General features: G+C 46.5%; 1 protein-coding gene across 2 annotated transcripts in view; it reads left to right on the forward strand.

The window, feature by feature from the left end:
* Positions 1-1,644: 1,644 nt before the first annotated feature.
* The window catches only part of Dsp (desmoplakin), a 47,699-nt gene continuing 24,873 nt past the window's right edge, over positions 1,645-24,470 (forward strand). The window contains exons 1-5 of one of the 2 annotated variants that reach the window (XM_032884523.1): positions 1,645-2,162; positions 15,762-15,864; positions 18,500-18,648; positions 19,592-19,766; positions 24,104-24,232. In XM_032884523.1, the coding sequence (XP_032740414.1) occupies positions 1,963-2,162; positions 15,762-15,864; positions 18,500-18,648; positions 19,592-19,766; positions 24,104-24,232 (756 nt within the window). In that variant the 5' untranslated portion in view covers positions 1,645-1,962. The remainder of the gene's footprint in view (positions 2,163-15,761; positions 15,865-18,499; positions 18,649-19,591; positions 19,767-24,103; positions 24,233-24,470) is intronic. The other variant, XM_032884524.1, reaches the window with a different exon arrangement.

Here is a 24,470-nt window from a genome sequence, read left to right on the forward strand (position 1 = left end):
GGTGAATCAGCAGGTCGACTGTGGGTCCTTTTCAGTATAGGAGAAAGGAGATCTCCAAATGGCTGAAATTGAGGTTCTACTAGAGCATTTATGAGGCCAGTGGCTGTGTTAGTCATCGTGGTCTTTTGCACGGTCTGATACAGGACCTTCCATATGATGTGTTATAGTTATTTGCTGGACAAACAAGATGCCTAAGAGGGAAAACATTCCAAATCAAATTCCGCGCGTTATTTACTGACGCCCCAAACATCTTCCCGATACTATGGGTTGTTTGTGCGGAAGCTGACTTGTGGGTATGGATTCTATTTCTACACAGAGCACTTTTGTCTACATGCTTTCGGCCAGGTGAATTTGCTATTAGAAATGAGAGGAAATGGACTGTAGTTGAAGAGTGGTAGACGTTAGCCGGCGAGCTAACAAGTGGTAAACTGTTATCTCACTGTGCGTTTGATTCCTTGGACTTAAGTTGATCCGCTCTGGCAATCAAGAAACAAAAGTGCAAGTAAGACTTGTGTCCAAAAGTTTGAAGTGTCATTGGAGAATTTGATAGGACACATATTTAGAAAACCTCCACTTCTCTCCTTCACACCATGCCGATGGAGTTTGATATTTCCTTTTTGGGTTGCTTTAACCAGCTCATAAGCATCTGAGAAATACATTGTAGAAACAGGAAAGCTCACAGACATGATTTAGGAAGACGAGAATTATATATTGCCAAGGTCTTTAAGCTGTGTTTACTGAAGAGCATTTAACAATGTCCCAAGTTATCTAAACAGCTAGTGTACAGGGGTCTGAATCTAAAGCCAGTTTATGGAGACTACGGGGTAGATAGCACTCATCTGCTAACTGGGAGTGGCTTTGGAACAAATCGGTGGAATGTTCTGGCTGGGTGTTACTCATCTGGAACCCTGGTATCTGTCCAGGGTTCTTGGGCGAAGAGGGACTCGAGTTGGGGCTTAGGAGTCTACATGGGACAAACGTGCTCTAGATTCTTTTAGAGAAATGGAAAGCCACGTTTGTTTCTGTTTCGCGCAAAGTCCTTCTATGAAGCCCAGGCTAGCCTTGAACTAAGTCCTGCTTCCGGAGTGCCAGGATTACAGGACTATACCAGGTTAAAAAGTTGGGTCCTATGTATTAAATCTTCACAGCTTCTTGTTGAAAGGAGAGTTCAAGGGAAAATAAAGTGTAATTTATATTGTCTGTCATCCGATGGAAAACAGCGGAAGTGTCTTTATCCTCATGACAAATTATTTCTGGAAAAGCCCTTTACAGGATTCTCTGTAAAATTAGTTTTTACACAACAGAATTCGAACTCCTGGGGCGATTTAAATAGAAGCTTGCGTGTGGAAAAGCAAAAAGTATTTCACTAAAGTCGTCCCATAGAGTGGCCCTCCCAGGCCACTTTATTACCGCCCCTTGGAGCGTAGGAAATCCTCCAAAGGTGTGCCACTATGACCGAGTTTGGCTCCTAGAGCCTGAAGCAAGTCCCCCAGGGTCGCGGCCCTCGGAGGGGATCGAGTCGCCAGGTCTCCGCCCCTCGTCTCTGCTCAGGCTTCGGTGGCGCAGGGCGGAGCCGCAGGTTGGGGAGGGCGGCCCCAGGCGTCGGTGACAGGCGGGGGGAGGGGCGGGGGAGGCGAGGCGGCCGCACCTCGCCCTGGGAAGAAGCGGGCCAGGTGTGGCCTGCGCGCCCGGTGCCAGCGGGGAGGAGACTAGCGCCGCCTCGACCAACACCAACACCCAGGCGCGACGCAGCTCCTCTGAGCCCTCGCTGCCCTCCGAGCCACAGCTCCGCTCCGGTTCCCGCGCCCAGCCAGTCGCCGTCCCCGTCTCCGCCCTGCCGGAGCGCTGCTCCCCGGCCAGTCCTCCGCGTCCCGCGCTCCTCTCCGGGAGTTCCTCGCGTGCTCCGAGGCGACGCCTCGCGTATGCCGCGGCGCTGAGCGGCTCTCTTGAGTGACCGCCGACATGAGCTGCAACGGCGGCTCCCACCCGCGGATCAACACGCTGGGTCGCATGACCCGCGCGGAGTCCGGCCCCGACCTGCGCTACGAGATGACCTACAGCGGTGGCGGCGGCGGCGGGGGCGGCGGCGGCGGCGGGGGCACCAGCAGGATGTACTACTCCCGGCGCTGCACTGTCAACGACCAGAACTCCGACGGCTACTGGTGGGTACCGGCCGGCCGCCACCTAGCTCAGGCTGGGACCTTTGGCCAGGGAGTGGCCCGTCTCCTGGGCCGACCAGGAAACCCAGGTCTAGGCCGAGGAAAGTGCATTGCCCCGGGTCACGGAAGCGCAGGACCCGGTATCCCTACGCCCAGCGCTCGCCCCTGTGAACAGGGAGCGTGGGTGTGTGTGCCGGGACCCGGGCGACAATCTTACCGTGAGCCTGCGCAGGGTCCCACGGTCCTCACCTCGCTTCTACCCTAGAAGCGACTCCTTTCCGCCTCTACCGTGGAAGGGAGCAATGGATGGCTGGGACGTAGGTCTGGCCTTTGTCGTCTCCCCCCTTTCCCCACCCTCGGGTGTCCCCTGAAAGGTGGCCCGGGCTGTGATTGCCTTTGTTCCAGCTGGCAGGGGGGAGGTCAGGCTAGGCGGAGCTGCGGCCACACACCCGGGCTTGCAAACTAATGAAAAGTCAAACTTGTGAAGGGGTAGAGTCCCCTTTGCTGCCCGGTGGCTTCCGAAGGACTCAGGGCTTCTTGCAACTCACGGTCACCCCTTAGGTTACTTGGCCTTCCGAGGGTATCTGCGTGCAAGTTTCGCCCTCCGCCCGGCCTGAAACTCCTGTCACGCAAATGGGTTCCTTTGCAGGGATGGCCTGTGGGCGCGGGTTGCAAACTTGGCCTGAACAGGCCTGTTCGGCTCGCTCCCAGTTCCCCACTCTGGCCACTTGGTCACCGGGATTCCACCGGAGGCTCTGCGCCTCTTATAAAAAAAATATCGACCTAGTCTCCTGGGTGACTTTGTATTGTGTGGCTAAGGGCTCAGTATTAGTCATCTTTTTGATCGGTATAGAGTGGGCTCAAGCTCCGCCTGGGAGGGTGACCCTGGAGGGTGACACTGTGGCGCCCAGGCCAAGGAGCTGAAGAGGAATCCACGGCACAAAGGGCTGGGTCCTCTTCCCAGGACCGTCGGGTAAATACAGCGAGGGAGTCACTGGTGGGTGGGAGAAGGTAATGAGCATCCTTTCACACAGTCCCCACAGCTGCTTTCTGCAAGCCCACGTGAGCCGTGAGACTTTAGCGACCCGCCCCTTCCCAGACCTACCCTGGTCGCGCCTCTGGAGGCGGCCGCCCTATACCTTAATACTTCGCAGCGCAGTGGCCTCAGGCGGAGGAGGAGAAACCTAATGGTTCCGATGGAGTTTTGTTTTGCAAGCAGTTTTAGAGACCGGACAGCCTTTCCAGTTGCAACCTGTTTTCTGCTTGAATTTATTTATTTCTCAGGCACAGGGTACCTTTTCTCATTATTACAGATCTTTGTCTTCTTAACCAATTGTGACCGGAGATTTTGACGAACGACTGTGTCTGGTAACACCAGGTTTAAAAACTTGGTTTTAAAGTATATTTTAAAATTTGGCCAGCCACCTAAATCTCAAATTTACTTTTCTGTCTTAGCCTTCCCAGAATTCAGTAGCCCATTCTTTTCAATGTGTGGATTGCATAATTAAAGTCTGGATCAGAATGTGAAAGAATTCTTTAGTAGTTCTTTTCAACACTTTATGAACCAAGTTATTGTTATTATTAACCTTAATACTTAGTCTGCTTCTACTAGCCTACGTTTCTTATCTTTTGTTATTTTTGCTTTATTGGGAATCAAACCCCAAGGCCTCACACACAGTCGGCAAGTGTTCTACTCCTGACCTATACCCCCCCAGCCCTTTTAAATTGACAACCATCAGTGCCTAGTAATTGGTTAATTCACTTCCTTGGTTTCTTATAGTCTTATAGAGAAGTAATATTTTTAATTTATTCATTGAGATGTGAGCGGTGTAAAGATACATTTCTTATCAGGATTCTTCCCTAAAACAATTTGGAGAAAAAACAATGTTTTTCCCTGTCCTTCAGTATTTCTGCTTCTCCCCCCCCCCGCCAAAAAAGTCTATTTATAAACCTATCAAACTTTATATCTTCTGGAAGGAAGAGCAGACAGAAGTAGAAAATGACTTCACTGTGAGAAAGGATTTTCCCCCTTAAGGATCCGTGTTGGTCAGTGGCCCTTCAGGGGGTCAGAGTTAGCCAGGTGACTCAGAGGCTGTCATTTTCTTCAGACCCAGGTGATAGAGTCCCCTCCCCCCCCAGCCTGTTGGACCTGTTCTAGTGCTGCACAATAGAAAATGGCCCGTGAATGCTGAGTTCTGCATTTTTAGTTCATGGAGACTAAATGGAGAGTCAGACCCTGTACCCGAACCTGTTTTTCTGGTAACATTTTAGCTTTGTGTGGAGGGAGCTGTTTGCTCATTACTCATCTCTTAGGTTCTGCAGAAGTAGGAGGCCCTGTCTGCTCAAGAGAGCTGGGGACCTCTGCTAAACAGAATGGTTAAAAAATATTTACGTTTTTTTTTTCTTCTCTCTCTACAAAAATCAGTGTGGAAACTAGTAGTTGAATGTTAACTTATTTGAATCTACAGATTGAATTGATACAAATGAAATAACTTTTGAAATAGGTGTGGGTAGCTCGTCTTTATGTAAACCAGTCTCTGTAGAGAACTCAGATCTTACTTTTGCTATTGAAATCACCGTGAAGTGTGTCTCTTCTGTCTTTTTTCCACAACTCACTCTTGGCCATTTTCAGAACAGTTTGAGATCAATCACATTTACAGTGTAACACCCTCTCCTCTCCCCCAGCTCCACCTACTCTGTGTGTCTTTATTTTAGGTTAGATGGGATCTAAAACCACTGTTTCATTGCATTCCACAAGGGAAAGAGTAAGTGTTACAGGCTCGGGAATGTAAAAGGCATGAAGTTTGAAAAGAAACTTTAGAGCTCCTTTTCCCCCTTGCATAAGACATCATATCAATGCTCCTTTCTGCTAAGGCAGAATTTCTGTAGTCTTATTCTTGGAGCTAACATAAAACGCTAATCACCGAAGTATTTTGTCACCCAAGTAACCAGAGCTCACACTCAGCTCTTCCACCAACCAAACAAAGCGGAGCAAAGATTCAAAGCGGTAGGCATTAAGCTTCAGAAGTATGTGGTTACAATGTTAAGGCTTTTTCTTGCCCAGACCTCATTATCTCAACACCGAACCAGGGGCTGAGAATATGCTCAAGAGAGGAGCATTTACTTAGCACACTACATTCTCAACAGAGCAAAACAAAATAATAATAATAATAATAATAATAATAATAATAATAATAATAACAATATAATAATAATAATAACAACAATAATAATAGCAGTAAAGGAAATCAGAACCAGCAAGAGGAAGCCTCTAGACTTCAGAGTGAATAGAGCATTGAGGACCATGAAGCCTCACCCAGATCTCCCCGAGTTGACTTCTAGACTGGACAGACCTGTCACTACCTGTTAATATATATAAAATTCCACGTCCTTTTATTGACTTGGCAAGCACCTTCTGAGCATGTGCTGCATACATGGAAAGTTAAGGTGGATGAACAAAAAAATCTGAGACCACACAAATACAAGGTACACAAGGGTAGAATTGAAGGTACTAACTAGCGCTGTAGCGCTTGCCCAAACTCAAGGTTTTGCACACACACACACACACACACACACACACACACACACACACACACACACCTCACACACACACACACACACACACACACACACACACACACACACCCCACACACATGTTGGTGGTTGTATAAATATTATCAAAGCTTTCACAAGTAGAGATAGCATCTGGCATTAGACTTCATTTTTTTTTTTTTTTTAAAAGAGTGGCGTTTACTTTGTGTAGTAATTCGGCTGATACACAAAGATGTACAAGAACATGGAATTGGGGTCGGGGGAGTTCAAGAGGTGTGTAGAGTGGGCTCCTTGGTGAGCATTCTTTGAAAAGTGGAAAGCCGTAAGAAAGGGAGGAAGGTTCTTAGGAAAGGCTGGTGGAGGGGCTTGGCTAGCAATGGAATCCGTGGCAGGTTTTCATTGCCACCAGAGTCTCCTCCAGGGAGCTGTGTTCACTGAGCCTCAGCAGGGTGGCTGTCTGTGACAGCTCTGTGGAGGGTCGTGCCTTGTGCACAACCCGCTAGAAATCTGAGTGAGAAGGCCATTACTCCAAGGCAGGAGGGTGAAGGGAAAGTCTGGGCGTGGCAGGTGCAGTGGGGTGGGAAAGTAGACACAGCCCAGGTGTGCCTCAGCCCACACCTGGGACACTGCCCAGGTGCACTGACAGCCTCAGCCCACACCTGGCTGTGAGATGTAAAGAGAGTCTGAGGACACCCAAAGCTCGGAGCCTAGGTCACTCAGGATACCTATCGAAACAATGGCAAAATCAGATTCAGGCAAATTCAATGCAGGGCAGATAACACTGGCATTGTTATTAAACCTGGGTAAGTTGTATACTTTATAAAATGTCAGATCCATGGCTAATATGATCCTTGGATGACAGTTCCCATCGCCTTCCAGACACCGTGATAAATCAGGTATTATGCAAACCTCATGTAATCTCATCCCTTGCAACCAACATCCCAATTTACAAATGGGAAACTGAGGTTAAAATAGTTAAACAAACAAACGAACACTTTGCCCAAGGTCTCACAGCTTGGTTGAATTTTTTATCCAGGTTATCGCAGTATCTGAGACAAGTTCTGTGGTTATAACTCATCTTCTGTATTTGAGAGCCCTTTTCTAGCCAGTACAATTCTTTACTTCACTGTAGCTCTGTGGCAGCCTCATTCTGCGTTCGGCGAGATGCATATTTCCTGATGCATTGCGTTATTTTGTTACTGCTCTTATGAAGAGCTTCCTGTGCTCAGAAAACCCCACCCAACATGATTCTGTGTTACGTAGACTAATTGTTGATTCTGTATTATGCTGTCTGATTGTTATTTAATAGGACAAAACAGCTTTTGACTGTTGTTTTTTTTTTTTTCTAAATGGGCTTGGTTTCATTGTCGTCCAGGATTGAAATGGCTTGGGAAGGGATGTGCTGATGTTCTGATGTCTCAGTGCTGACATCTGAAGGTGGAGCATAGAGAACTTGGGTGTGACTTTGAGAGTCCAACTTGACTCGGATAACCAGTCTTACCAGATGAGAAACTTCTAGAACAATTTTAGAAGTGTTTTTCAGTCTGTGGGAGTAGCCGAGAGCTCGGCCCCCTGATCAGTCTTTCTCCTCCTCCATCCTACTGGGTTCCAGTGGCCCTGACTCTTAAAAACTGAAAATGGTTCACTGTGATGCTGGAGTTGAAGCCACAACCCCAAAGATTCCCGAGACCAAGACAATGAGCCAGCATCCTAAAAAAAACCATGCAAGCTCAGACCCACAATTTATATCTCACCAAAGACAGGTCGGGTTGGAGGGGTTCACATACGCTGCAACTGTGAACAAGAACTACATTTCATCAAGATGACCTTTAGTGGGGAGAAGCGGCAAACAGCTGAAAGGTTTGCTGGGAAACAGGATTTCTGACAAACAGACATCACATCCGGTTTTGTCTGTCATCTGGAGGAAGAAAAGGATGTTTTCCGGGATGGCAGGACAATGTGTAGATAAATTTTTTTTTGAGGTCCAGTAAAACAAGTGTACATTTTTTGCATAGGAAAATATTTCAAAACAGAGCTCTTTGTTTTGTCATTGAATTTGTTAGAAACATATTTTGATGACGTTTCCACTAAATAACAAAAATAAACAAGGAAGACGTCTTTCTCTGAGTGTTCTCACTCCTTCGAGAATTCTTTCATACTGCTAAAATATATCATTCTCACTTAATTGCCTGAAAGAGAGCTTTCGAGTCTTACAGGACTCCTGAAAATATCCCATACTTTATACCCAGTGCCATACTTTATACCCTTTTGCCCCCTCTTTCCTTTTAAAATATAAATGTATTTGAATGGCTACACTGTGGCATAAAATTGTATGTACTCACAAGTACCCTGCAGAATTTTAATGTATGAGTCCACAGTCATTTCCTCGATTCCCTTTAGGTCTGTGTCTACATTTTTTTGTACGCTGTCCTTAAAATAACAGCTTGGGGCAAAGACAGAATACACAAAAAGAACAACGTCTTCACCACAGGGCCGCCCCCTTGGATAGAGCCCCTGGGGTTCACCTCTTCTAGACCTAAGTGCACTCTGAAGCCTCACCCCAGCCCTGCAGGTGGGTGCTCCCACCTGTTGGATACAGGCCGTCGGGCACACAGCTTTAGTGTCACTCCAGCTTGGTTAAAGTCACAGACGGTACAGCTGGCAGTGAGCTCCTGTGTCAGCCTTGGGGTCTCTGTGAAGGTTGTGGCAGTGTGGCCAGTTTGTCCCCTTCTTCATCTGCAGCAGCCACCCAAACATATGGAATACCGCCTCCACGTTTTTGTTTGTTTGTTTTGTTAGTTTGTATTTTGTTTTTCAAGACAGGGTTTCTTTGTGTAGCTCTGGCTGTCCTGGAACTAGCTGTGTAGTCCAGACTGGTCTCAGACTCACAGAGATCTGCCTGTCTGGGCCTCCCCAGTTCTGGGATTAGAGGTGTGCACCACCACCCCACCACAGTTCTTATGTTGGGACAAAGTTTAAGGTCTGAGGAGACCTGTTCCTCTACATCTATAGGGAAAGAGACCTTTATTCATTCATTTGGGTGAGATCAGCCACTGGGATGGGTTTACTCCTAGGTTGGGCTCCTAAATGAGGGCGACCAGTTTAATGTCATCAGTCATGTGCTTGCCTTTGTTTTTCTTCCGATTTACTGAGCCAAACAAGCAGGCCCTGGGCACCTGCAGTGTGCAGAGCTGTATATTGTTATGTGTGTGTAGGAGGGGAAGACGGAGAAGCTGTGGGGTAGCCACACCTGTGTAACTAAGTCCAAGAGAAGTGGGGGCAGAGTGAGCCCTGGGGGGTGGGAGAGGGGGGAGGTGTCGTTGGGCCATCCAGCAACTCACCTGATGGCTGGGGTTTTTAGTGAGTCAACCTTGCATGAAGTAAAATTAGACTTTTTTTGTTTTGTTTTTTGTTTTTGTCTTAAGATTCTTAAAAAAAAAACAACAACAAAAAACAAAAAACCCACAAACCTAACAATGTATGATATAGAAGAGACGCTTTAAAAATTGTAAAGAGAGAATCGATGAGGCCTTAAGATGAAAGCATTATGTATTTATAATTTCCAACAGACATTTAATGAGGATTTGTGGGGAGGGGATTGTTTGATGAGCCTGAATACAGAGAGACATTTACCTTCACTTTGGGCACAGACATGACTCCAAACAGCACAAAGGAAGAAGGGAGAGGGATGAACGGAGAGAGGAAGGGAAGATGTAACCCAGGGAAGAGAGCGTGTGCACACAGAAAGCAATACGGAAAGGCAGCACGGAGCCGCCTGTCTAAGGAGCAGTGAATGGTAGTGCGCAGTTATTTTGTGAAGCAAAGCATTTTTACCTCATGACGTTGCATGCCTGTCATCACAATTTTCTTTCTATACCATTCTGGCAGCAGATGTTCAACAAATGCTTTAAGATAGCTAATTTGGGGATATTATTTTCTTCCTTAGAAAAGAATGTTATCTGAACACGCTGAGGTAAAATGTAGCTGGACGCTGTTCACAAAGATGATCGCGTGATGTGTCTGGATTTAACTCCGGAACGAGTTTTCCTTTTAGCCACCGGTGAAGGGATCCTTTTACAAAAGCTTAGAGCCATTCTTGTTTAAACAAGTTTTAGAATGAATTAAAAAAAAAAAAATGTTTGCGCAGGCAGGTTCTGTGCGGGATGAGTCATTTGTCTGAGTTTGAGGATAAAACAATGTCAGAAAAGTTGATCTTCCAAGGATAACTCCTTAATTTCCCAGGAAAATCTATTAATTTTAGCCTAGAAGTCAATAGTCTTTTTTTTAACCGGAGTGAGCTTTTTCTCCCCCACCCTAAAGCAACTTTTATGTTCTCTGTCTATAAAACAACACACATTTTAAAATGGAACCTTAGATGTGAGATGCCCGCTAGCTCGGTTCTCAGTGTGGTTTATAAACCTCCCACTTTGGGCTGGGGATGCAACTCAGCAGGCAGAGGGCTTGCCTAGCCCGGAGCCCTGGATAAATCCCCATCACCACAGAAACTGGGTGTGGTGGCATAGCCTTGTCCTCTTACCGCTCAGAGGAGGAGGAAAGAGAACTGCAAGGTCCAGCCTGGGCTACAGAGTAAGCTTGAACCCAAGCTGGTGAAGGGACTATTTGCTTAACTTGCTTGATGATTGATCAGGGTTCGATTCCTAGTACAGAAAGAAAGGAAGGAAGGAGGAAAAGAAGGAAAGAAGGAAAGAAAAAGTAGTGTGCTCCCTGAAGCCACTCCCCAGCCCTCGTGAGGGATCCGCACACTCGGCAGGCCATGAAAATGGATGTCTGACCCAGTGGATTAAAATCCTCTCTGCCTGCCCTTCTCCTTGACCGAGCACAGCGGTTCTGTGTGTGAGTCCTCCTCTGGGGCTGAAACACCAGGGTGGCTGCTCCCTTCCCCAGTTGCTAACCTCAGCAGGCAGAATCTGACAGAGCCAGTGCGAGCCCAGTTCTCCCTCTGACCCCACTTTGTTTCTTTCCAAAGGGCTTCTTGATTGCACCTCAGCTGGAATTGGGATTTTTACAGGCGAAGACAGGATAAGTAGGCTCCTAGGAGGAGATAACAGAGTTCTCTCTGGTACCCATGGTTTCTCCTCCGCTCTTTCGGTTGCCTATGGTCAACCATGATCCAAAAATACCAAATGGACAGTAGGCAGGAGTCGGGGCTCATGCCTGTGAGCCTGAACACTGGAGCCATCGAGGTAGAATCAGGAATTCAAGGTTACCCTTAGCTACCAAGCCAACTTATCTCAAAAACAAACAAACAAACAAACAAACAAACAAATAAATAAATAAATGGGTTAAGAGGCGTGGGGCACTCTTGTAATCTTAATACTGAAAAGACTGAGTCGGGCTGCAGAGATGGCTTAGGGGTTAAGAGCACTGACTGCTCTCCCAGAGGTCCTGAGTTCAAATCCCAGCAAGCACATGGAGGCTCACAACCATCTGTAATGGGATCTGATGCCCTCTTCTGGTGTCTCTGAAGACAGCTTCGGTGTACTTATATATAGTAAATAAATAAGTCTTAAAAAAAAAAAAAAGAAAGAAAGAAAAGACTGAGTCAGGAGATTGCTCTGATAGTTGGAAGCCAGTCTGGGCTACATAATAAGATCCTGTCTCAAAAACAGAAAATCTGGATAAATCTAGAAATAAACATCCTGAAATTTGAAGTGCCCTTTGCTATAATTGTTATATTTGTTCCATTTTATTAGTTCTAGTCTGTTTATTATACTTAATTTATAAATTAAAGCATCACCACATATATGTACGAATAGGGAAAAACGATAGCTTTTCAGTACTGAGAAAATAGATTTTTAACACTGTAGTAAAACAGGATTCACCCCTGGCTTGGTGGCTGTAATTCAAGGCTGGAGTGCATGAGTTTCAAGTCAACCTGGTGACAGAGTGAGTTCTGGGCTAGCCTGTGCTATAGAGTGAGACGCTTCTTCAACAACACAGATTTTAATACTCCTTAAGGTTTCCGACATCCTGTGGAGAGTCTTAGCACTCGGCCACTTACGTAAAGGTGAGACAGTGGATTAGACACGTGGCAATGTCAGAGGTTCTTACTTTTATCAATTTAATCTTTTTTTCCAGTCTTAAAGAAGCTTGGCTTCTGTGTACTTCTCTTCTTCATCTACTAAGAAGCAAACAAAAACGCAGGGTTAGTGTATCAAGCACGGGTTGTAGGCACATGCCAGGCCGTTAGTAGCTAAAGCATTTTTTTAGAGTTAATAACACATGGAGTGTACTTTTAAAAGAATAGTCAGACACTCGTGGGTAGGGAAGAGGAAAAGATGTCTTCTGCAGGATCGAATAGATCTGAAGTGATAGAACTGTCTTCCAAAACTAGGGGGGCTTAACAAAGGATGGCAGCCCCCAATGCCCTGAGTAAGTGTGTGACTGTCCCAGCTCCCTCTCCCTGGGGGCAGCTCACCTGTGAGTGTCCAGTAGCATCCTCTAGTAGTGGGGGTTCAGGAGCTCCAGAGTTGTGCTTTGTTGCTCGAACAGTTTCATCTTCAAATTTCAGGATGTTTAAAATGTGTATGACACTTTGGATACATTTATTTACAAATGAGTTTGAACTTCTTGCCTCTGTGAGTGGTGTGTGTGGTGTGAGTGTGTGTGTATGCGTGTGTGTGTGTTGTGAGAGTGTGTGTATGCGTGTGTGTGTTGTAAGAGTGTGGGTATGTGGTATTTGAGTGTGTGTGGTGTGCGTGAGTGTGTATGTGTGTGAGTGTGTGTGAGTGTATATCTCACTTTATATAAGTGAGTGTATAGTGTGTGTATCTCTCTGTGTGTGTGGGTATGTGTGTGTGGTGTGAGTGTGTGTGTATGCGTGTGTTGTGACTGTGTGTATGTGTGTGTGTTGTGTGTTGTGAGAGTGTGTGTATGTGTGTGTGTTGTAAGAGTGTGTGTATTATGTGTGTGTTGTAAGAGTGTGTGTATGTGGTATTTGAGTGTGTGTGGTGTGCGTGAGTGTGTATGTGTGTGAGTGTGTGTGAGTGTATATCTCACTTTATATAAGTGAGTGTATAGTGTGTGTATATCTCTCTGTGTGTGGGTATGTGTGTGTGGTGTGAGTGTGTATATGTGGTATTTGAGTGTGTGTGATGTGAGTGTGTGAGTGTGTATGTGTGTGGTTGGTATGAGTATGTGTGGTGTACATGGTATGTGAATGTGTCTGTATGTGAGTGTGCAGTGTGTGTATATCTCTGTGTGTGTGGGATGCTGGGGATTGAACCCGTGGCCTCACTCATGTTAAGCGCATTCTTTATCAGCCAAACTTGCTGTTTTATCCACTTTTATTTTGAAGTAGATTCTGATTTACAGGAAAGTTGCCAAGCTGGTACAAAGTTCTTATGCATGCCATACCCTGTAGCCCTTAACTGTCTTTCTTACGGCTCAGTTTCTGGTGTTTTTTACCATGGCACACCTTGTTAGATCAGTTAAGGAAGTCTGGCTTTTATGGTGTGGAGAGATAACCCTTTCATTCGTGTATTTAGAACTGGCATTCTGTGTGGACAGCATCACCTGAATCACCTTGCTGAACAGAACTTTCCAGATGTTTCAGAAGAAAGGTCCCTGCCTTTCAATGAAGGAAACAAGCTGGCTGTGAAGCCTAGTACACAAGAAGCTGAGGCAGGAGGATTGCTATGACAGTGAGGCCAGCCTGGGCTACATAGTGAATGAGACTATGTAGACTATGAAGTAAAACTTTGTCTCAAATAACCAAAAAAAGTAAAAGGAAAAAACAAAACCAAAGGAAGAAAAATAAGTAATTTTATTTGTAATTATACAAGACTTTCCAATTCTCTCCTTTCCTTTGTATGTCCCTCCCTTCTTTAATTTATGTAGAATCTCATGGTTGCCCAGCTTGGCTTTGAACTCCTGAACCCAAGCCATCTTCCCACCTTAGCCTCCCCAAAGACCTTCATGATTTCCTGTGTCTCTCCATTTCTCTCTTTGTTTCTTTCATTTCCTTCCGTTTTCTGGCAGGTACACTGGGAAAGTGTTCTAAGGCCGCTGGAATCCGGTACAAGTTAGGACAACAGATGTAGTCTTGTCTGTGTCCCAGCGGCGTGGGAATTGTGCCAGATTCCCTGTGTCACGCTGAGCGGAAGGGAGACTGCTTGTACTCACCGGCAGGAGTCTGAGAAGCTGCCCAGGTTTTGACAGGTGGACGCTCAGGCCCTGTGCTGCCTGGGCCTGCCTCAAGGAGCCAGTGTCGTCATTTGGGAGTGGTTCCCAGGGAAGGCTGGGATCCTCACCCACATCCAGCTAGTGCTGGCTTGTTGGGGAGCCTTACTTACAGGGAGGAACCCCGAATAAATGGCAGGAAAAAAAAAAAAGAAAGAAAATGCTTTCCTGTGGTGTGGTAATAATGGAGTCAGGCACTGTGGGAGAGGTTCCCACATGTGGGCCTCCTCATCTGGGTATGGTATAGCTTTTGTTTTCTTAGCATTTTCCCCCTAGTGCTTAGCTTGTAACCCAAGCCACATGCCAGGCTAGTGCCACACCACTGAACTGTGTCTCTAGGTCGACATTCCCTTTCTTTTAACAGTAGAATTCTTTCTTTAAAACATACAGGGTGGGGTACAGAGATGGCTCAGCTGTTAAGAGCACTAACTGGTCTCTCGGACGACCTAAGGTCAGTCCCCGGCACCAGTGTTGGGCAGTGTACAACCGCCTGTAAGACCCAGCTCCAGGGGATCAGATGTCCTTCGGCCTCCTCAGCCACCTACACTCGAGGGCACAGGCACACACTCATACACATAGGTTAAACCTGAAGATATAGAAGGACACACACAGTTCAGTCTGATAGACATCAAGCTGACAGAAGCAGATGCACATTGCACTGGAGCCTGATGAAGGACCAGGCACCCCTAAAGCCCTATAAGGACGTTTGTTGAAAGTGCATATTCAGGTGTCCCTGGAGGCCAGAAGAGGCCGTCTGATCCTCTGGAATTGGAGTTACAGACACTTCACGTGTAAGCTGTCCAGAGTGGGTGCTGAGCTGAATCCGGGTCCTCTGGGTTCTCTGCGAGACTGGTGTATGTGCTTAACCACTAAGCTAGCTCGCTACCCCCAAGTTCAGCATCATACAGCATTGCACAGCATCGTACAGCATTGTAGCGTATATTCATCCGACCTTGTCGTACATATTAGACATAAGTCGATGTACTCTACGTCTCTATTAAACCAAGCTGCTGTAAGCAGGGCTGCAGCTTGACTCATAATCATCAAATTAGAAACATAGAACGAGCCTCGTTGTGGGAAGAAACTTCTTTTCAAGAGCCGTTCCATCTTTCTCCTCATACCGAGATTTCCTCGCCTCTTGAAGTGATTGTGGAGAATATTTTTTTCTGTAGAATTACCTCTGCTCTTGTCTCCTGTGCCTGGATTTGCTAGTGACGTCCCTGTGCTCTGTGCTTGCCATAGATGGACATGTTCTGGGGACTGGGCTGTCCAGAGGGAGGGAGAGGGGGAGTGACAGACAGCCCAGATGAGATCACTGGCTGCCGTCACTGGCCATGTGCACCTGAGGGAAAACTGCTTTGAAGGACATTTTGGGGTTAATCTGTGAGATTTTGGCAGCCCACCAAATTTTGTGCTTGGGAGGCAGAGACAAGGAACACTATGAGTTCGAGGCCAGCCTGGTCTACAGAATGAGTTTCATGCCAGCCAGGGCTACACAGAGAAACTATGTCTCAACCAAACCAAACAAAAATTCTATAGATTAGAAAATAGTGTGATATCTATTTTAATTTCCCTGACTCGGACAATTGTCCTGTGGTTATATAATTAGTTGTCTTCATTCTCAGGAAGTGTATACTGAAATATTTTGGTGTGAAAGGTCACTGGCCTTGTCAAATGGGTCAGGCAAAGGTGATATAACCACACACAGGTGACATCGCTGTGTGAGCAACTGAGACGTCTGAGGTCACAGACTACTTTTGTGCTATTTTTGCAGCCTTCGTGAACGTTTGATATTACTTTTAGACCGATAAAAGTCATCTCATGTCTGGATTTCTTTGTCTCCACAGTCAAACCGGCACCATGTCCAGGCATCAGAACCAGAACACTATCCAAGAACTTCTGCAAAACTGCGCAGACTGTCTGATGCGGGCAGAGCTGATCGCGCAGCCGGTAAGCTCCCCTCGCGTCTCCAGTCTGGCCCTTGCCCACGTTGGTTTCTGGGGAGTTCACACCCTCATCATAGTCTGCGTATTGTTGAGCCTCTCACCTCATTAGTGTCTCGAGATGGTCCTTTCAGAGCGGTCGAGACAGGGATATTATCTTAATCTATTTTCTGTTGCTAGTAACAACGCCACAGACTGGGGAAACTACAAAGAAGCGAGGTTTGTTTTGGCTCCTGGTCCTGGCCCAATCTGAAGGCAGCACCTGGCAATGACCTCCTTCTTGGCAGAGTCCCCAGGTGGCAGAAGGCATCACATGGCAACAGACAAGAGCACGCAACACTCTAGCCAAGTTGGCTTTTATAACAGACCCACTCTGTTGTAAACCCACTAATCACATGAATTGATTAGTCACCTATTAAAGTTCTCCTCTGCCCCACTCTCTTGGTTTTCTTGAGATAGTTTCTCTGTGTAATAGCCTTGGCTGTCCCAGAACTCACTCTGTACACCAGGCTGGCCCTGAACTCACAGAGATCTGCCTGCCTCTGGTTTCAGAGAGCTTGGCATTAGAGGTGTGCCTTACCACCCCCAGCAAGTTCTCACTTTTTTTTTTTTAAAGATTTATTTATTGTATATAAGTACACTGTAGCTGTCTTCAGACACCCCAGAAGAGGGCATCAGATCCCATTACAGATGGCTGTGAGCCACTATGTGGTTGCTGGGATTTGAACTCAGGACCTCTGGAAGAGCAGTCAGTGCTCTTAACCACTGAGCCATCTCTCCAGCCCCAAGTTCTCACTTTTTAAGAGATTCTTTTAACTTTTATTTTCTGTGTTTGGGTGTTTTGCCTGCATGTATGTTTGTGCTCCACATGCCTGGTACCTCTTGAGGGTAGAAGAGGGTGGCAGATCCTTTGGAATTCTAAGTGGTGGTGGTGAGCAGCTCTGTAGGTGCTGGGAATCAACCCTAGGTCTTCTGGAAGAGCAGTGTGTTCAGTTAACCACTGAGCAATCTCTCCGGCCATAACTCCTTTTAAAGTGCTTTGAGGGCTTACAGTGGCTCTGGGTTTTCTAAAAGCTGACCAGGGAATGATGGTCAGCTGCACGTGTGTTCTCCATGAATTACGTTTTCTGTCTTCTTCCCCAGTGACCATGTGACCTCTTCTCTCCAGAGTTGACATTCATGCTTGGTTTATATCTAGAACCTGCCACACTGCAAATGTTTTAACCCAGAACATTAATTAATTAATTACTTTTTAATGGAAGGCTACCTTAATGTTCTAGTTTCTTAATTTAGATACTGTGTAGATTCTCATAGTAACCATTTAAAAGTATAGGCTGACACGTGTCAGAGGAACACGGCCAGCACTTGGGAAGCAGAGGCAGGAGGATTCTAAGTTTGAGGCCAGCCTGAACTGTGTAGTGAAACTACCAAAGAACCAGAAGGGAAAGAAGGTGTAGAGAGGAAGGAGGGAGGGGAGGAGGAGGGGAGAGAAGGAAAATACATACTTTTAGTTCGTGGTAAAAGGGTGTGGGGGTCAGCACACTGGTTCGATACTCTCTAACTCCTCCCATTCCTGGCTGGACCCTTTCATCCAAAGCAGGTACCAGGTATCAGGACTTCATGGAGAGCACACGTGCAGCCCTGGGTGTGGTTTATAGTGACTGTGGGTACAGTGCTCCCAGTTTAATTCTCTCGATGTGCACTAAAGTCACTAGAGTGGGTGCTGGGGTAATCGGTGTCATGTCTGTTAGCACCTTTGTGTGTAGAGCTGCAGCCGAGGGGGAGAGAGCAGCCAGTGGACAAGGGAGGGCAAGGGCTAAAGGGCGGTGAAGCAGCAGACGAGCTTTCTGTTTAGAAACAATGTCAGTGTGGAGGAGAGACTCGTAAGAAGATACAAAACTGCGTAACTCAGTCTCATATACCTGTCACTGAGCCCCCACTATTGTGACATCTGACCTAACGACAGGGTGTCATTCTGCTTTTTTTTTTTTTTTTTTTTTTTTTTGGGGCGGGGACCGAACCCAGGGCCTTTGGCTTGCTAACTAATCGCTCTACCACTGAGCTAAATCCTCAACCCCGTCATTCTGCTTTCTTAAAGAACTGAAAAAGTGATGTTCACACACACACACACACACACACACACACACACACACACACACACGATGCATAATTTGAACTGTTTTTATTACATATTGTGTGTGTGTGTGTGTGTGCGCGTGCGCATGCTTGTGTAGTATGAGTGAGCGACTGCCAGAGGACATATCTGGAGGTCAAAGAACAATCTTGTTCCCTCCTTCCACCATGTGGGCCCTGGGCATCGAACTCTGATCACCAGGCTTGGCGGCAGGTACTGAGCCATTTCACTGGCCCTGGTTTTTGTTTGTTTGTTTGTTTTTGTTTGCTTGCTTTTAAGACAGAGTCTCTCTGTGAGGTACAGGCAGGCCTCGAACTCCCGATCTTCCTGCCTCAGCCTCCAAAGGTGTGGCATTACGCGTGTGTCCCGCCATGGGCTCGGTACAGTTCGAAGTGAGCTGTCGGATGAGGGGGCTTGTGCTGTCTGTCATGTTACAAGAGAAGGTTTGCTTTCACTGAGGCGTTTGAGATTTTTCCTTATGTATCTTCATGCAAATTCCTCCTGCTAGGAACTGAAGTTCGGAGAAGGAATCCAGCTGGCGTGGAACAGAGAACTGGATGAGTATTTCACTCAAGCCAATGATCAGATGGAAATCATAGATGGCTTGATCCGGGAGATGAGGCAGATGGGCCAGCCCTGTGATGCGTATCAGAAAAGGTATTGCCTGCAGAACATAGGTGGGGGACCCCCAGCGGGTGACTTCAGCTTTTTCCAGAAGAGGCACACACTCCCCAAGGACAATTCCCTCATTTGGGATTGTGCAACTTCATCCAGTTCAAATATAAAACTGCAAACTTCATCTTTCGTGCCCCCCCTCCACCCCCAACCCAGAGATGCTATAAGAATTAAATAGACCTGCCAAAAAAATGATCGTTCAAAAAACTCGGGCTCTTCCTGGAGCGGCCGCAGAGCCTTGTGATCCTGGGTGTTTGGGAAGTTGAGGCAGGAGAATCAAGAATTCGAGGCCTGCCTGGACACTTTAGTGAGATCTCATCTCAAAATGAATTGCCTGGGTTTTTGCCGTTTAAAGAAGGATGTGGTAGAGTACTTGCCCTGCACGCAGGAAGCCTTGGGCTCAGTCCCCAGTGCTGTAGAAACCTCTAGAATGGTTTAAGGAGCTGAACGGGTCGCGAGCCCTCCCTCCATCCAGGCAGCAGCAGAGGCCTCTGGTACAGCATCTGCCTTTTCTAGAGGCTAATGTCAAGCTTCATCTAATCAAGTGAGACCCTGGGAGTCGAAAGTGACCACTTCACACCAGAGATGTGGGGTCTGAATCTGCCCTCGTGCTACTAAGGCCCACGGTACCAGAGAGATAAAAATCCCAGGATGAACCTCAAGAGAAACTGAATGGCTGCCAGGTTAGGCAAAGGCAATGACACGTTTTATGACGTTTAGGGTTGTGAGTGGCTTTCTTAGCGTTTATACTCCCATGTGGTCAAGCTGGGAGTCATGGGTAGAGAAAAAGAAACCTTCCAAGGCAATGTCCTTAGCCCGTAGACTGACCCGAAGGAAACCTGGAAAAGCGAACATTTATTTGCTCTGCGTGGGTTTTCAGAGGCTGTTTCCTTGTGACCGCGGCCCCGTTTTCCTTTCCTTTCAGACTGCTTCAGCTCCAGGAACAGATGCGAGCCCTGTACAAGGCCATCAGTGCCCCTCGAGTGCGAAGGGCCAGTTCCAAGGGAGGCGGAGGGTACACTTGTCAGAGTGGCTCCGGGTGGGATGAATTCACCAAACGCCTGACGGGCGAGTGCCTGGGCTGGATGAGGCAGCAGAGGGTAAGTGACCTTACAAGTACTCGCGCTTAGACGCCTAACCTAGGTAGTTTCGACATAGGTGACGTCACAGTCAGCACCAGCACCCCAGGGTCAGCAACCTGCTAAGTCACGGGGTCATTCTACCCACGTTGCCACTGACCTCATCTGTCTCCCACATAGACTGAAAAGGAAGAAAAGAACTCTTCTATGGCTTGTCTGAAACAGTAATGCAAGAGAGAGAACGGTAGAAATTAGGAAAAAAAATGATAAAGTAATATCAGGTGGGAGGTGTTGGGCACCACGAGTGACACTGGGTCTTCTGGTTTGGGTTCCCTGGTGGTGGCTTTTTGAAGTTCGGTTGTCCGGCTGTGCAAGTCTCCCGTCACTTGTGTGGGTGTGGAGTCAAATAATGGCCCAGGAAGCATGTGCTGATCCTTTCCCTGCAACTGGAGTCTCTACAAAGTATCTTCCAAGGCTAATTACTGTTTTGTTGTTTTATGTAGTAATTAAGCCCGATAATGAACAGGTGGCCTGAGAAACATGCCGTAATCATGTAGATGGGAATTTTATAATGAAAACCTTCTAATGAGCCAGGCTTCTTTGAGAGGTGGATGTCTTAAAGTGGTACATTGTGGAGAGGTTGTTATGCCGTGCTCTAAGAACCTGATTAATTGTTGGACCCATTTCTAAGTGGTTCTAAAATTTCTTAGCCATTTAAGCACGCCCCCCCCACACCCTTTTCTTTGAGTCTGGGTTGAATTGTGTTGCCAGGGCTAGTCTCGAACATGCAGACTCAAGCCATTCTCCAGATCAACCTCTGGGATATCTCGGACCACAGGGAAGAGCCCTTTACACCCAGTCTTTAAAAGGTTTGGGTGTATTCTCACGTAGTGATTCCTTTTGCTACTAATCATTCATTCACTGACTCATTCATTTATTTTTTTATGCTTAATTTTGTTTGTTTTGTTTTCGTGTGTGTGTGTGTGTGTGTGTGTGTGTGTGTGTGTGGTTTGTGTGTACCACATGTATGCAGTGCCCAGCAGAGGGCATTTAAACCCCCAGAGCTAGATGGTTTAGAACCAGCTACCATATGCATGTTGGGAACCACACTCACATCCTCTAAAAGAACAGTTAGGGTTCCTAACCAATGAGAAATCTCACCATACCTATTAGAGTTTGTTCGTTTGTTACTTGGTTTTTGAGACAGAGTCTTGCTTTGTAGCTCAGGCCAGCCTTGAACTTGTGGTCCTTCTGTCTCATCCTCCAAGATAACGAGATTATAGTATATTCTACTATGCCCCCCCAACACAAACACACACACACACACACACACACACACACAATTACGGAAAGTGGAGTAGATAGCGTCATAAAGTCAAAGATGACCCCAGGAACTTAACTATAAACTTGTTTGAATGTCTTTAGACTCCCTAAAGTCTTTGAAGATCTCTGTAATTTTTGAGACGGGGTCTCACAGAGCCTAAGCTGTGTAGCTCAGATGACTTTGAGCTACTGAGGCCCTGGCCTCCACCTCTGAACTCACAGTTCTTGGAGGTTCATCATGTTGGCATCATGCTAGAAAGTGAGGGCCCAAAAACTGTGGTCCATTGTTATGAGGATGAATACTGTTGAAGACGAGAAACATCCCAAGGGATCGCCCACGAGGGCTCTAATAAAGTCTTGTTTAAGAGTTGGAAGAATGTGACACTCTAGGCCTGAGAACGATTTGAGGTAATGGGGCTAAAGCTGTAGCCTTCAAGGATCCTTGATGGGAGACGAGAGAAACTTTGAACCAAAGTAATTATGAGACGTCATATCCCCTGATGTCTTCTAAGCCAGCGAGACAGTTAAGTGACAGCTCAGAGTTAGTCATTTTCTGTATTGCTGTGGGTGTAGCATTGTGGGAGGCTTTGTAGAGCTGGGTGTGGTGGTACATGCCTATAATCTCAGCCTGGGCTACATAGGGGAGCTTTGTCTCCAACCCCAACAGATGGACAAACGGCGACCACACACACACACACACACACACACACACACACACACACACACACACACACACACATTAAAGCAAAGAAGATTTGGTAGAAAAATCTCTACATCTTTAAACTTCAGAAAATGGCGTTCTCACTCGGCCATCATTGGTCCATTGTTTTCTGACACCCGTCCATGAGCCTCGCTTTTGATACGGTGTCGGGTGTTTCTTAGAGTTCTCAGCAAACTAAACGCTGTCTGAGTCCTGCTGGAGGTTTGCCCCAGGATCTGTGTGGCCATTTCCTTCTCACCCCACCTTCCCCCACACATTGCCAGCATTCTTCACTCACTCCCAGGAGACCTAGCAGAGGCCTGTGCTGATAAGAGAGCCGATTCCCCAGCGTGTTCAGGAGGCAGACACACATCTCCCTGCCAGCCTTCTGCTTTGTTTCCCTGATCTGTGCTTCTGCTGATGGGCGAGCCAGATACAGTACACCCGGCAGGTAATGAGCTGTGTGAGCTGGCCCTGGGTCATCTCTGCCTTCCCAGGGAGCACTTGCTGTTCCTGTTTTAAACACTGGCAGTTGCTGGACAAGGCCAAAGTCCTTGCTAACCTTCAGTTCTCTGACTCTGAAATGGCTCCTCTCTGAAGCCTTGCCAAGGGCACCAGAACATGGGTGTGGCTTCGGACAATTTCGTTCTGTTCTTTGGGCCATCCCAGAATGGGTTGTTTGCCCTTGGCATGTCAGAGAGATGACACAGGTGATTTAGAAATTTACATGTGCTCGTGCAAAAGGAGGAAGAGATGGTGGATCTGACCAGAATGAAAGGTACCAGGGAAGGAAACAGTGTATTTGATTCTTACTGTGAAACACCCTTAAATTGCAAGCTCAAGTGATAAATCTAGTCAGATTTCACATTATGTAAACCCATAGTCCTAGCGTTGTTACCAATATTAATTAGAACGAAGGATCTTGAGTTTGCATGGTATCTTCCCTTTGAAACGGACCATAGAGAGTTTTTAACTATTTGAAAGGAATTTGCAAAGCTGAATTTCTGAGCCAACAGTTAACTATGTAGCATTCATCAACGTAACTTGGGGCTGGATATGTAGCCGAAGGGTAGGGCACTTGCCTAACTTTTCTGAGGCTGTAGGTTCGATCCCCTGAATAGCAATAACAAACAAAAGATAAGTTAAAGAAGTAAGCGAGACAGCTTCCTCGGGTTAGGGATTTTGTTTGAGAGGCAGCGAGTGACTTCTAACGTCCATTTAAAAATGAATAAAGAAGCCAGGCGGTGGTGGTGCATGCCTTTGATCCCAGCACTCGGGAAGCAGAGGCAGGAGGATCTCTGTGAGTTCAAGACCAGTATGGTCTACAGAGTGAATTCCAGGGCAGTCAGGGGATACATGGAGAAACCCTGTCTCAAAAACGAAACAAAACAAAACAACACCCAAAACAAACAAATAAAGAAATGGCTTTAGAACTTAAAATCTATCATTCACACTGCTATCTAGTCATACAAATTCACATTCTATTTCTTTTATCTTTTTAAAAACGTAAGCATTATTATTGTGTGTGAGTGCCGGGCACAGGTACAGGGAGGGACCAGAAGACAAGTTTTGAGCATCGGTTCTCTGCCCTTCTCCTGTGGGTTCTGGGAATCAGAATCCAGTGTTATTCTTGCGTAACCATCCCTTTTACCTACTGAGCCATTTTGCCAGCCCCATACCCACACATGCACTCTCATACGTAGACTCTCTTTCTTCAGAAGAGTGATCTGGATTGCACAGAACCCATGACTGAATTTCTTCCTCAGTTCACCTTGGGCTGGAACCAAACTAACTGAGGATGTCTTTAGTGAATCTCCTTAGCTTTTGGTAATCTCGACCCTTTACATTTTATTTTGGCTTCAGACATAGTTCATGTAGTTTTTTTTTTTCTTTCTTTCTTTTTCATTAAGACAGGGCCTTGCTGTGTCCTTAGGCTAGTTTTTTGTTTTTTTTTTTTTTTTTTGAATACATCTTTAAGATTTATTTATTTCTTTCATGTACACTAGCTGTCCTCAGACACACCAGAAGAGGGCATCGGATCCCATTACAGATGGTTGTGAGTCACCATGTGGTTACTGGGAATTGAACTTAGGACCTCTGGAAGAGCAGTCAGTGCTCTTAACGGTTGAGCCATTTCTCCAGCCCCTTAGGCTAGTTTTGAACACCTAGGCTCAAGTAATCTTCCCACTTGAAGATTGTGGTTGTGGGTTTTGAGTTTTATCTAAAGCAGAGTTGCGTATGATCTCTCTCTCTTGACCCCTGATGCTCTAGAGAAAGGAGTCTGTTGCTGGGAGGATAATAAAGGGTGTGCTCCCCTCCCCCTCTCTGGCTGCAGGCGGAGATGGACCTGATGGCCTGGGGTGTGGACTCTGGTTCAGTGGAGCAGCACATCAACAGCCACCGGAGTATCCACAACGCCATCGGAGACTACCGCTGGCAGCTAGACAAGATCAAAGCGGACCTGGTACTTCTCACGTTCATCAAGGAGTCTATAGAAGGGCCTATCGCTTAGGCAAATTTGTCTGCAACCCAAGACTATTATTATCTTTCTAAGAGTCTAGAAATTAAAACAAAAACAACCCCCTGAACCCTATTGTCTGTCTAAAAGGGAAGCGGAAGGAGATTTTATGGGCCCTGGAGAAGGAGTTGATCCAGATGTTAGGCGCATGCAGGAGGATATCCTGAGTTTGTGATTTATAAAT

The sequence above is a fragment of the Rattus rattus genome, chromosome 14, assembly GCF_011064425.1.
Source record: "Rattus rattus isolate New Zealand chromosome 14, Rrattus_CSIRO_v1, whole genome shotgun sequence".
NCBI lineage: Eukaryota > Metazoa > Chordata > Mammalia > Rodentia > Muridae > Rattus > Rattus rattus.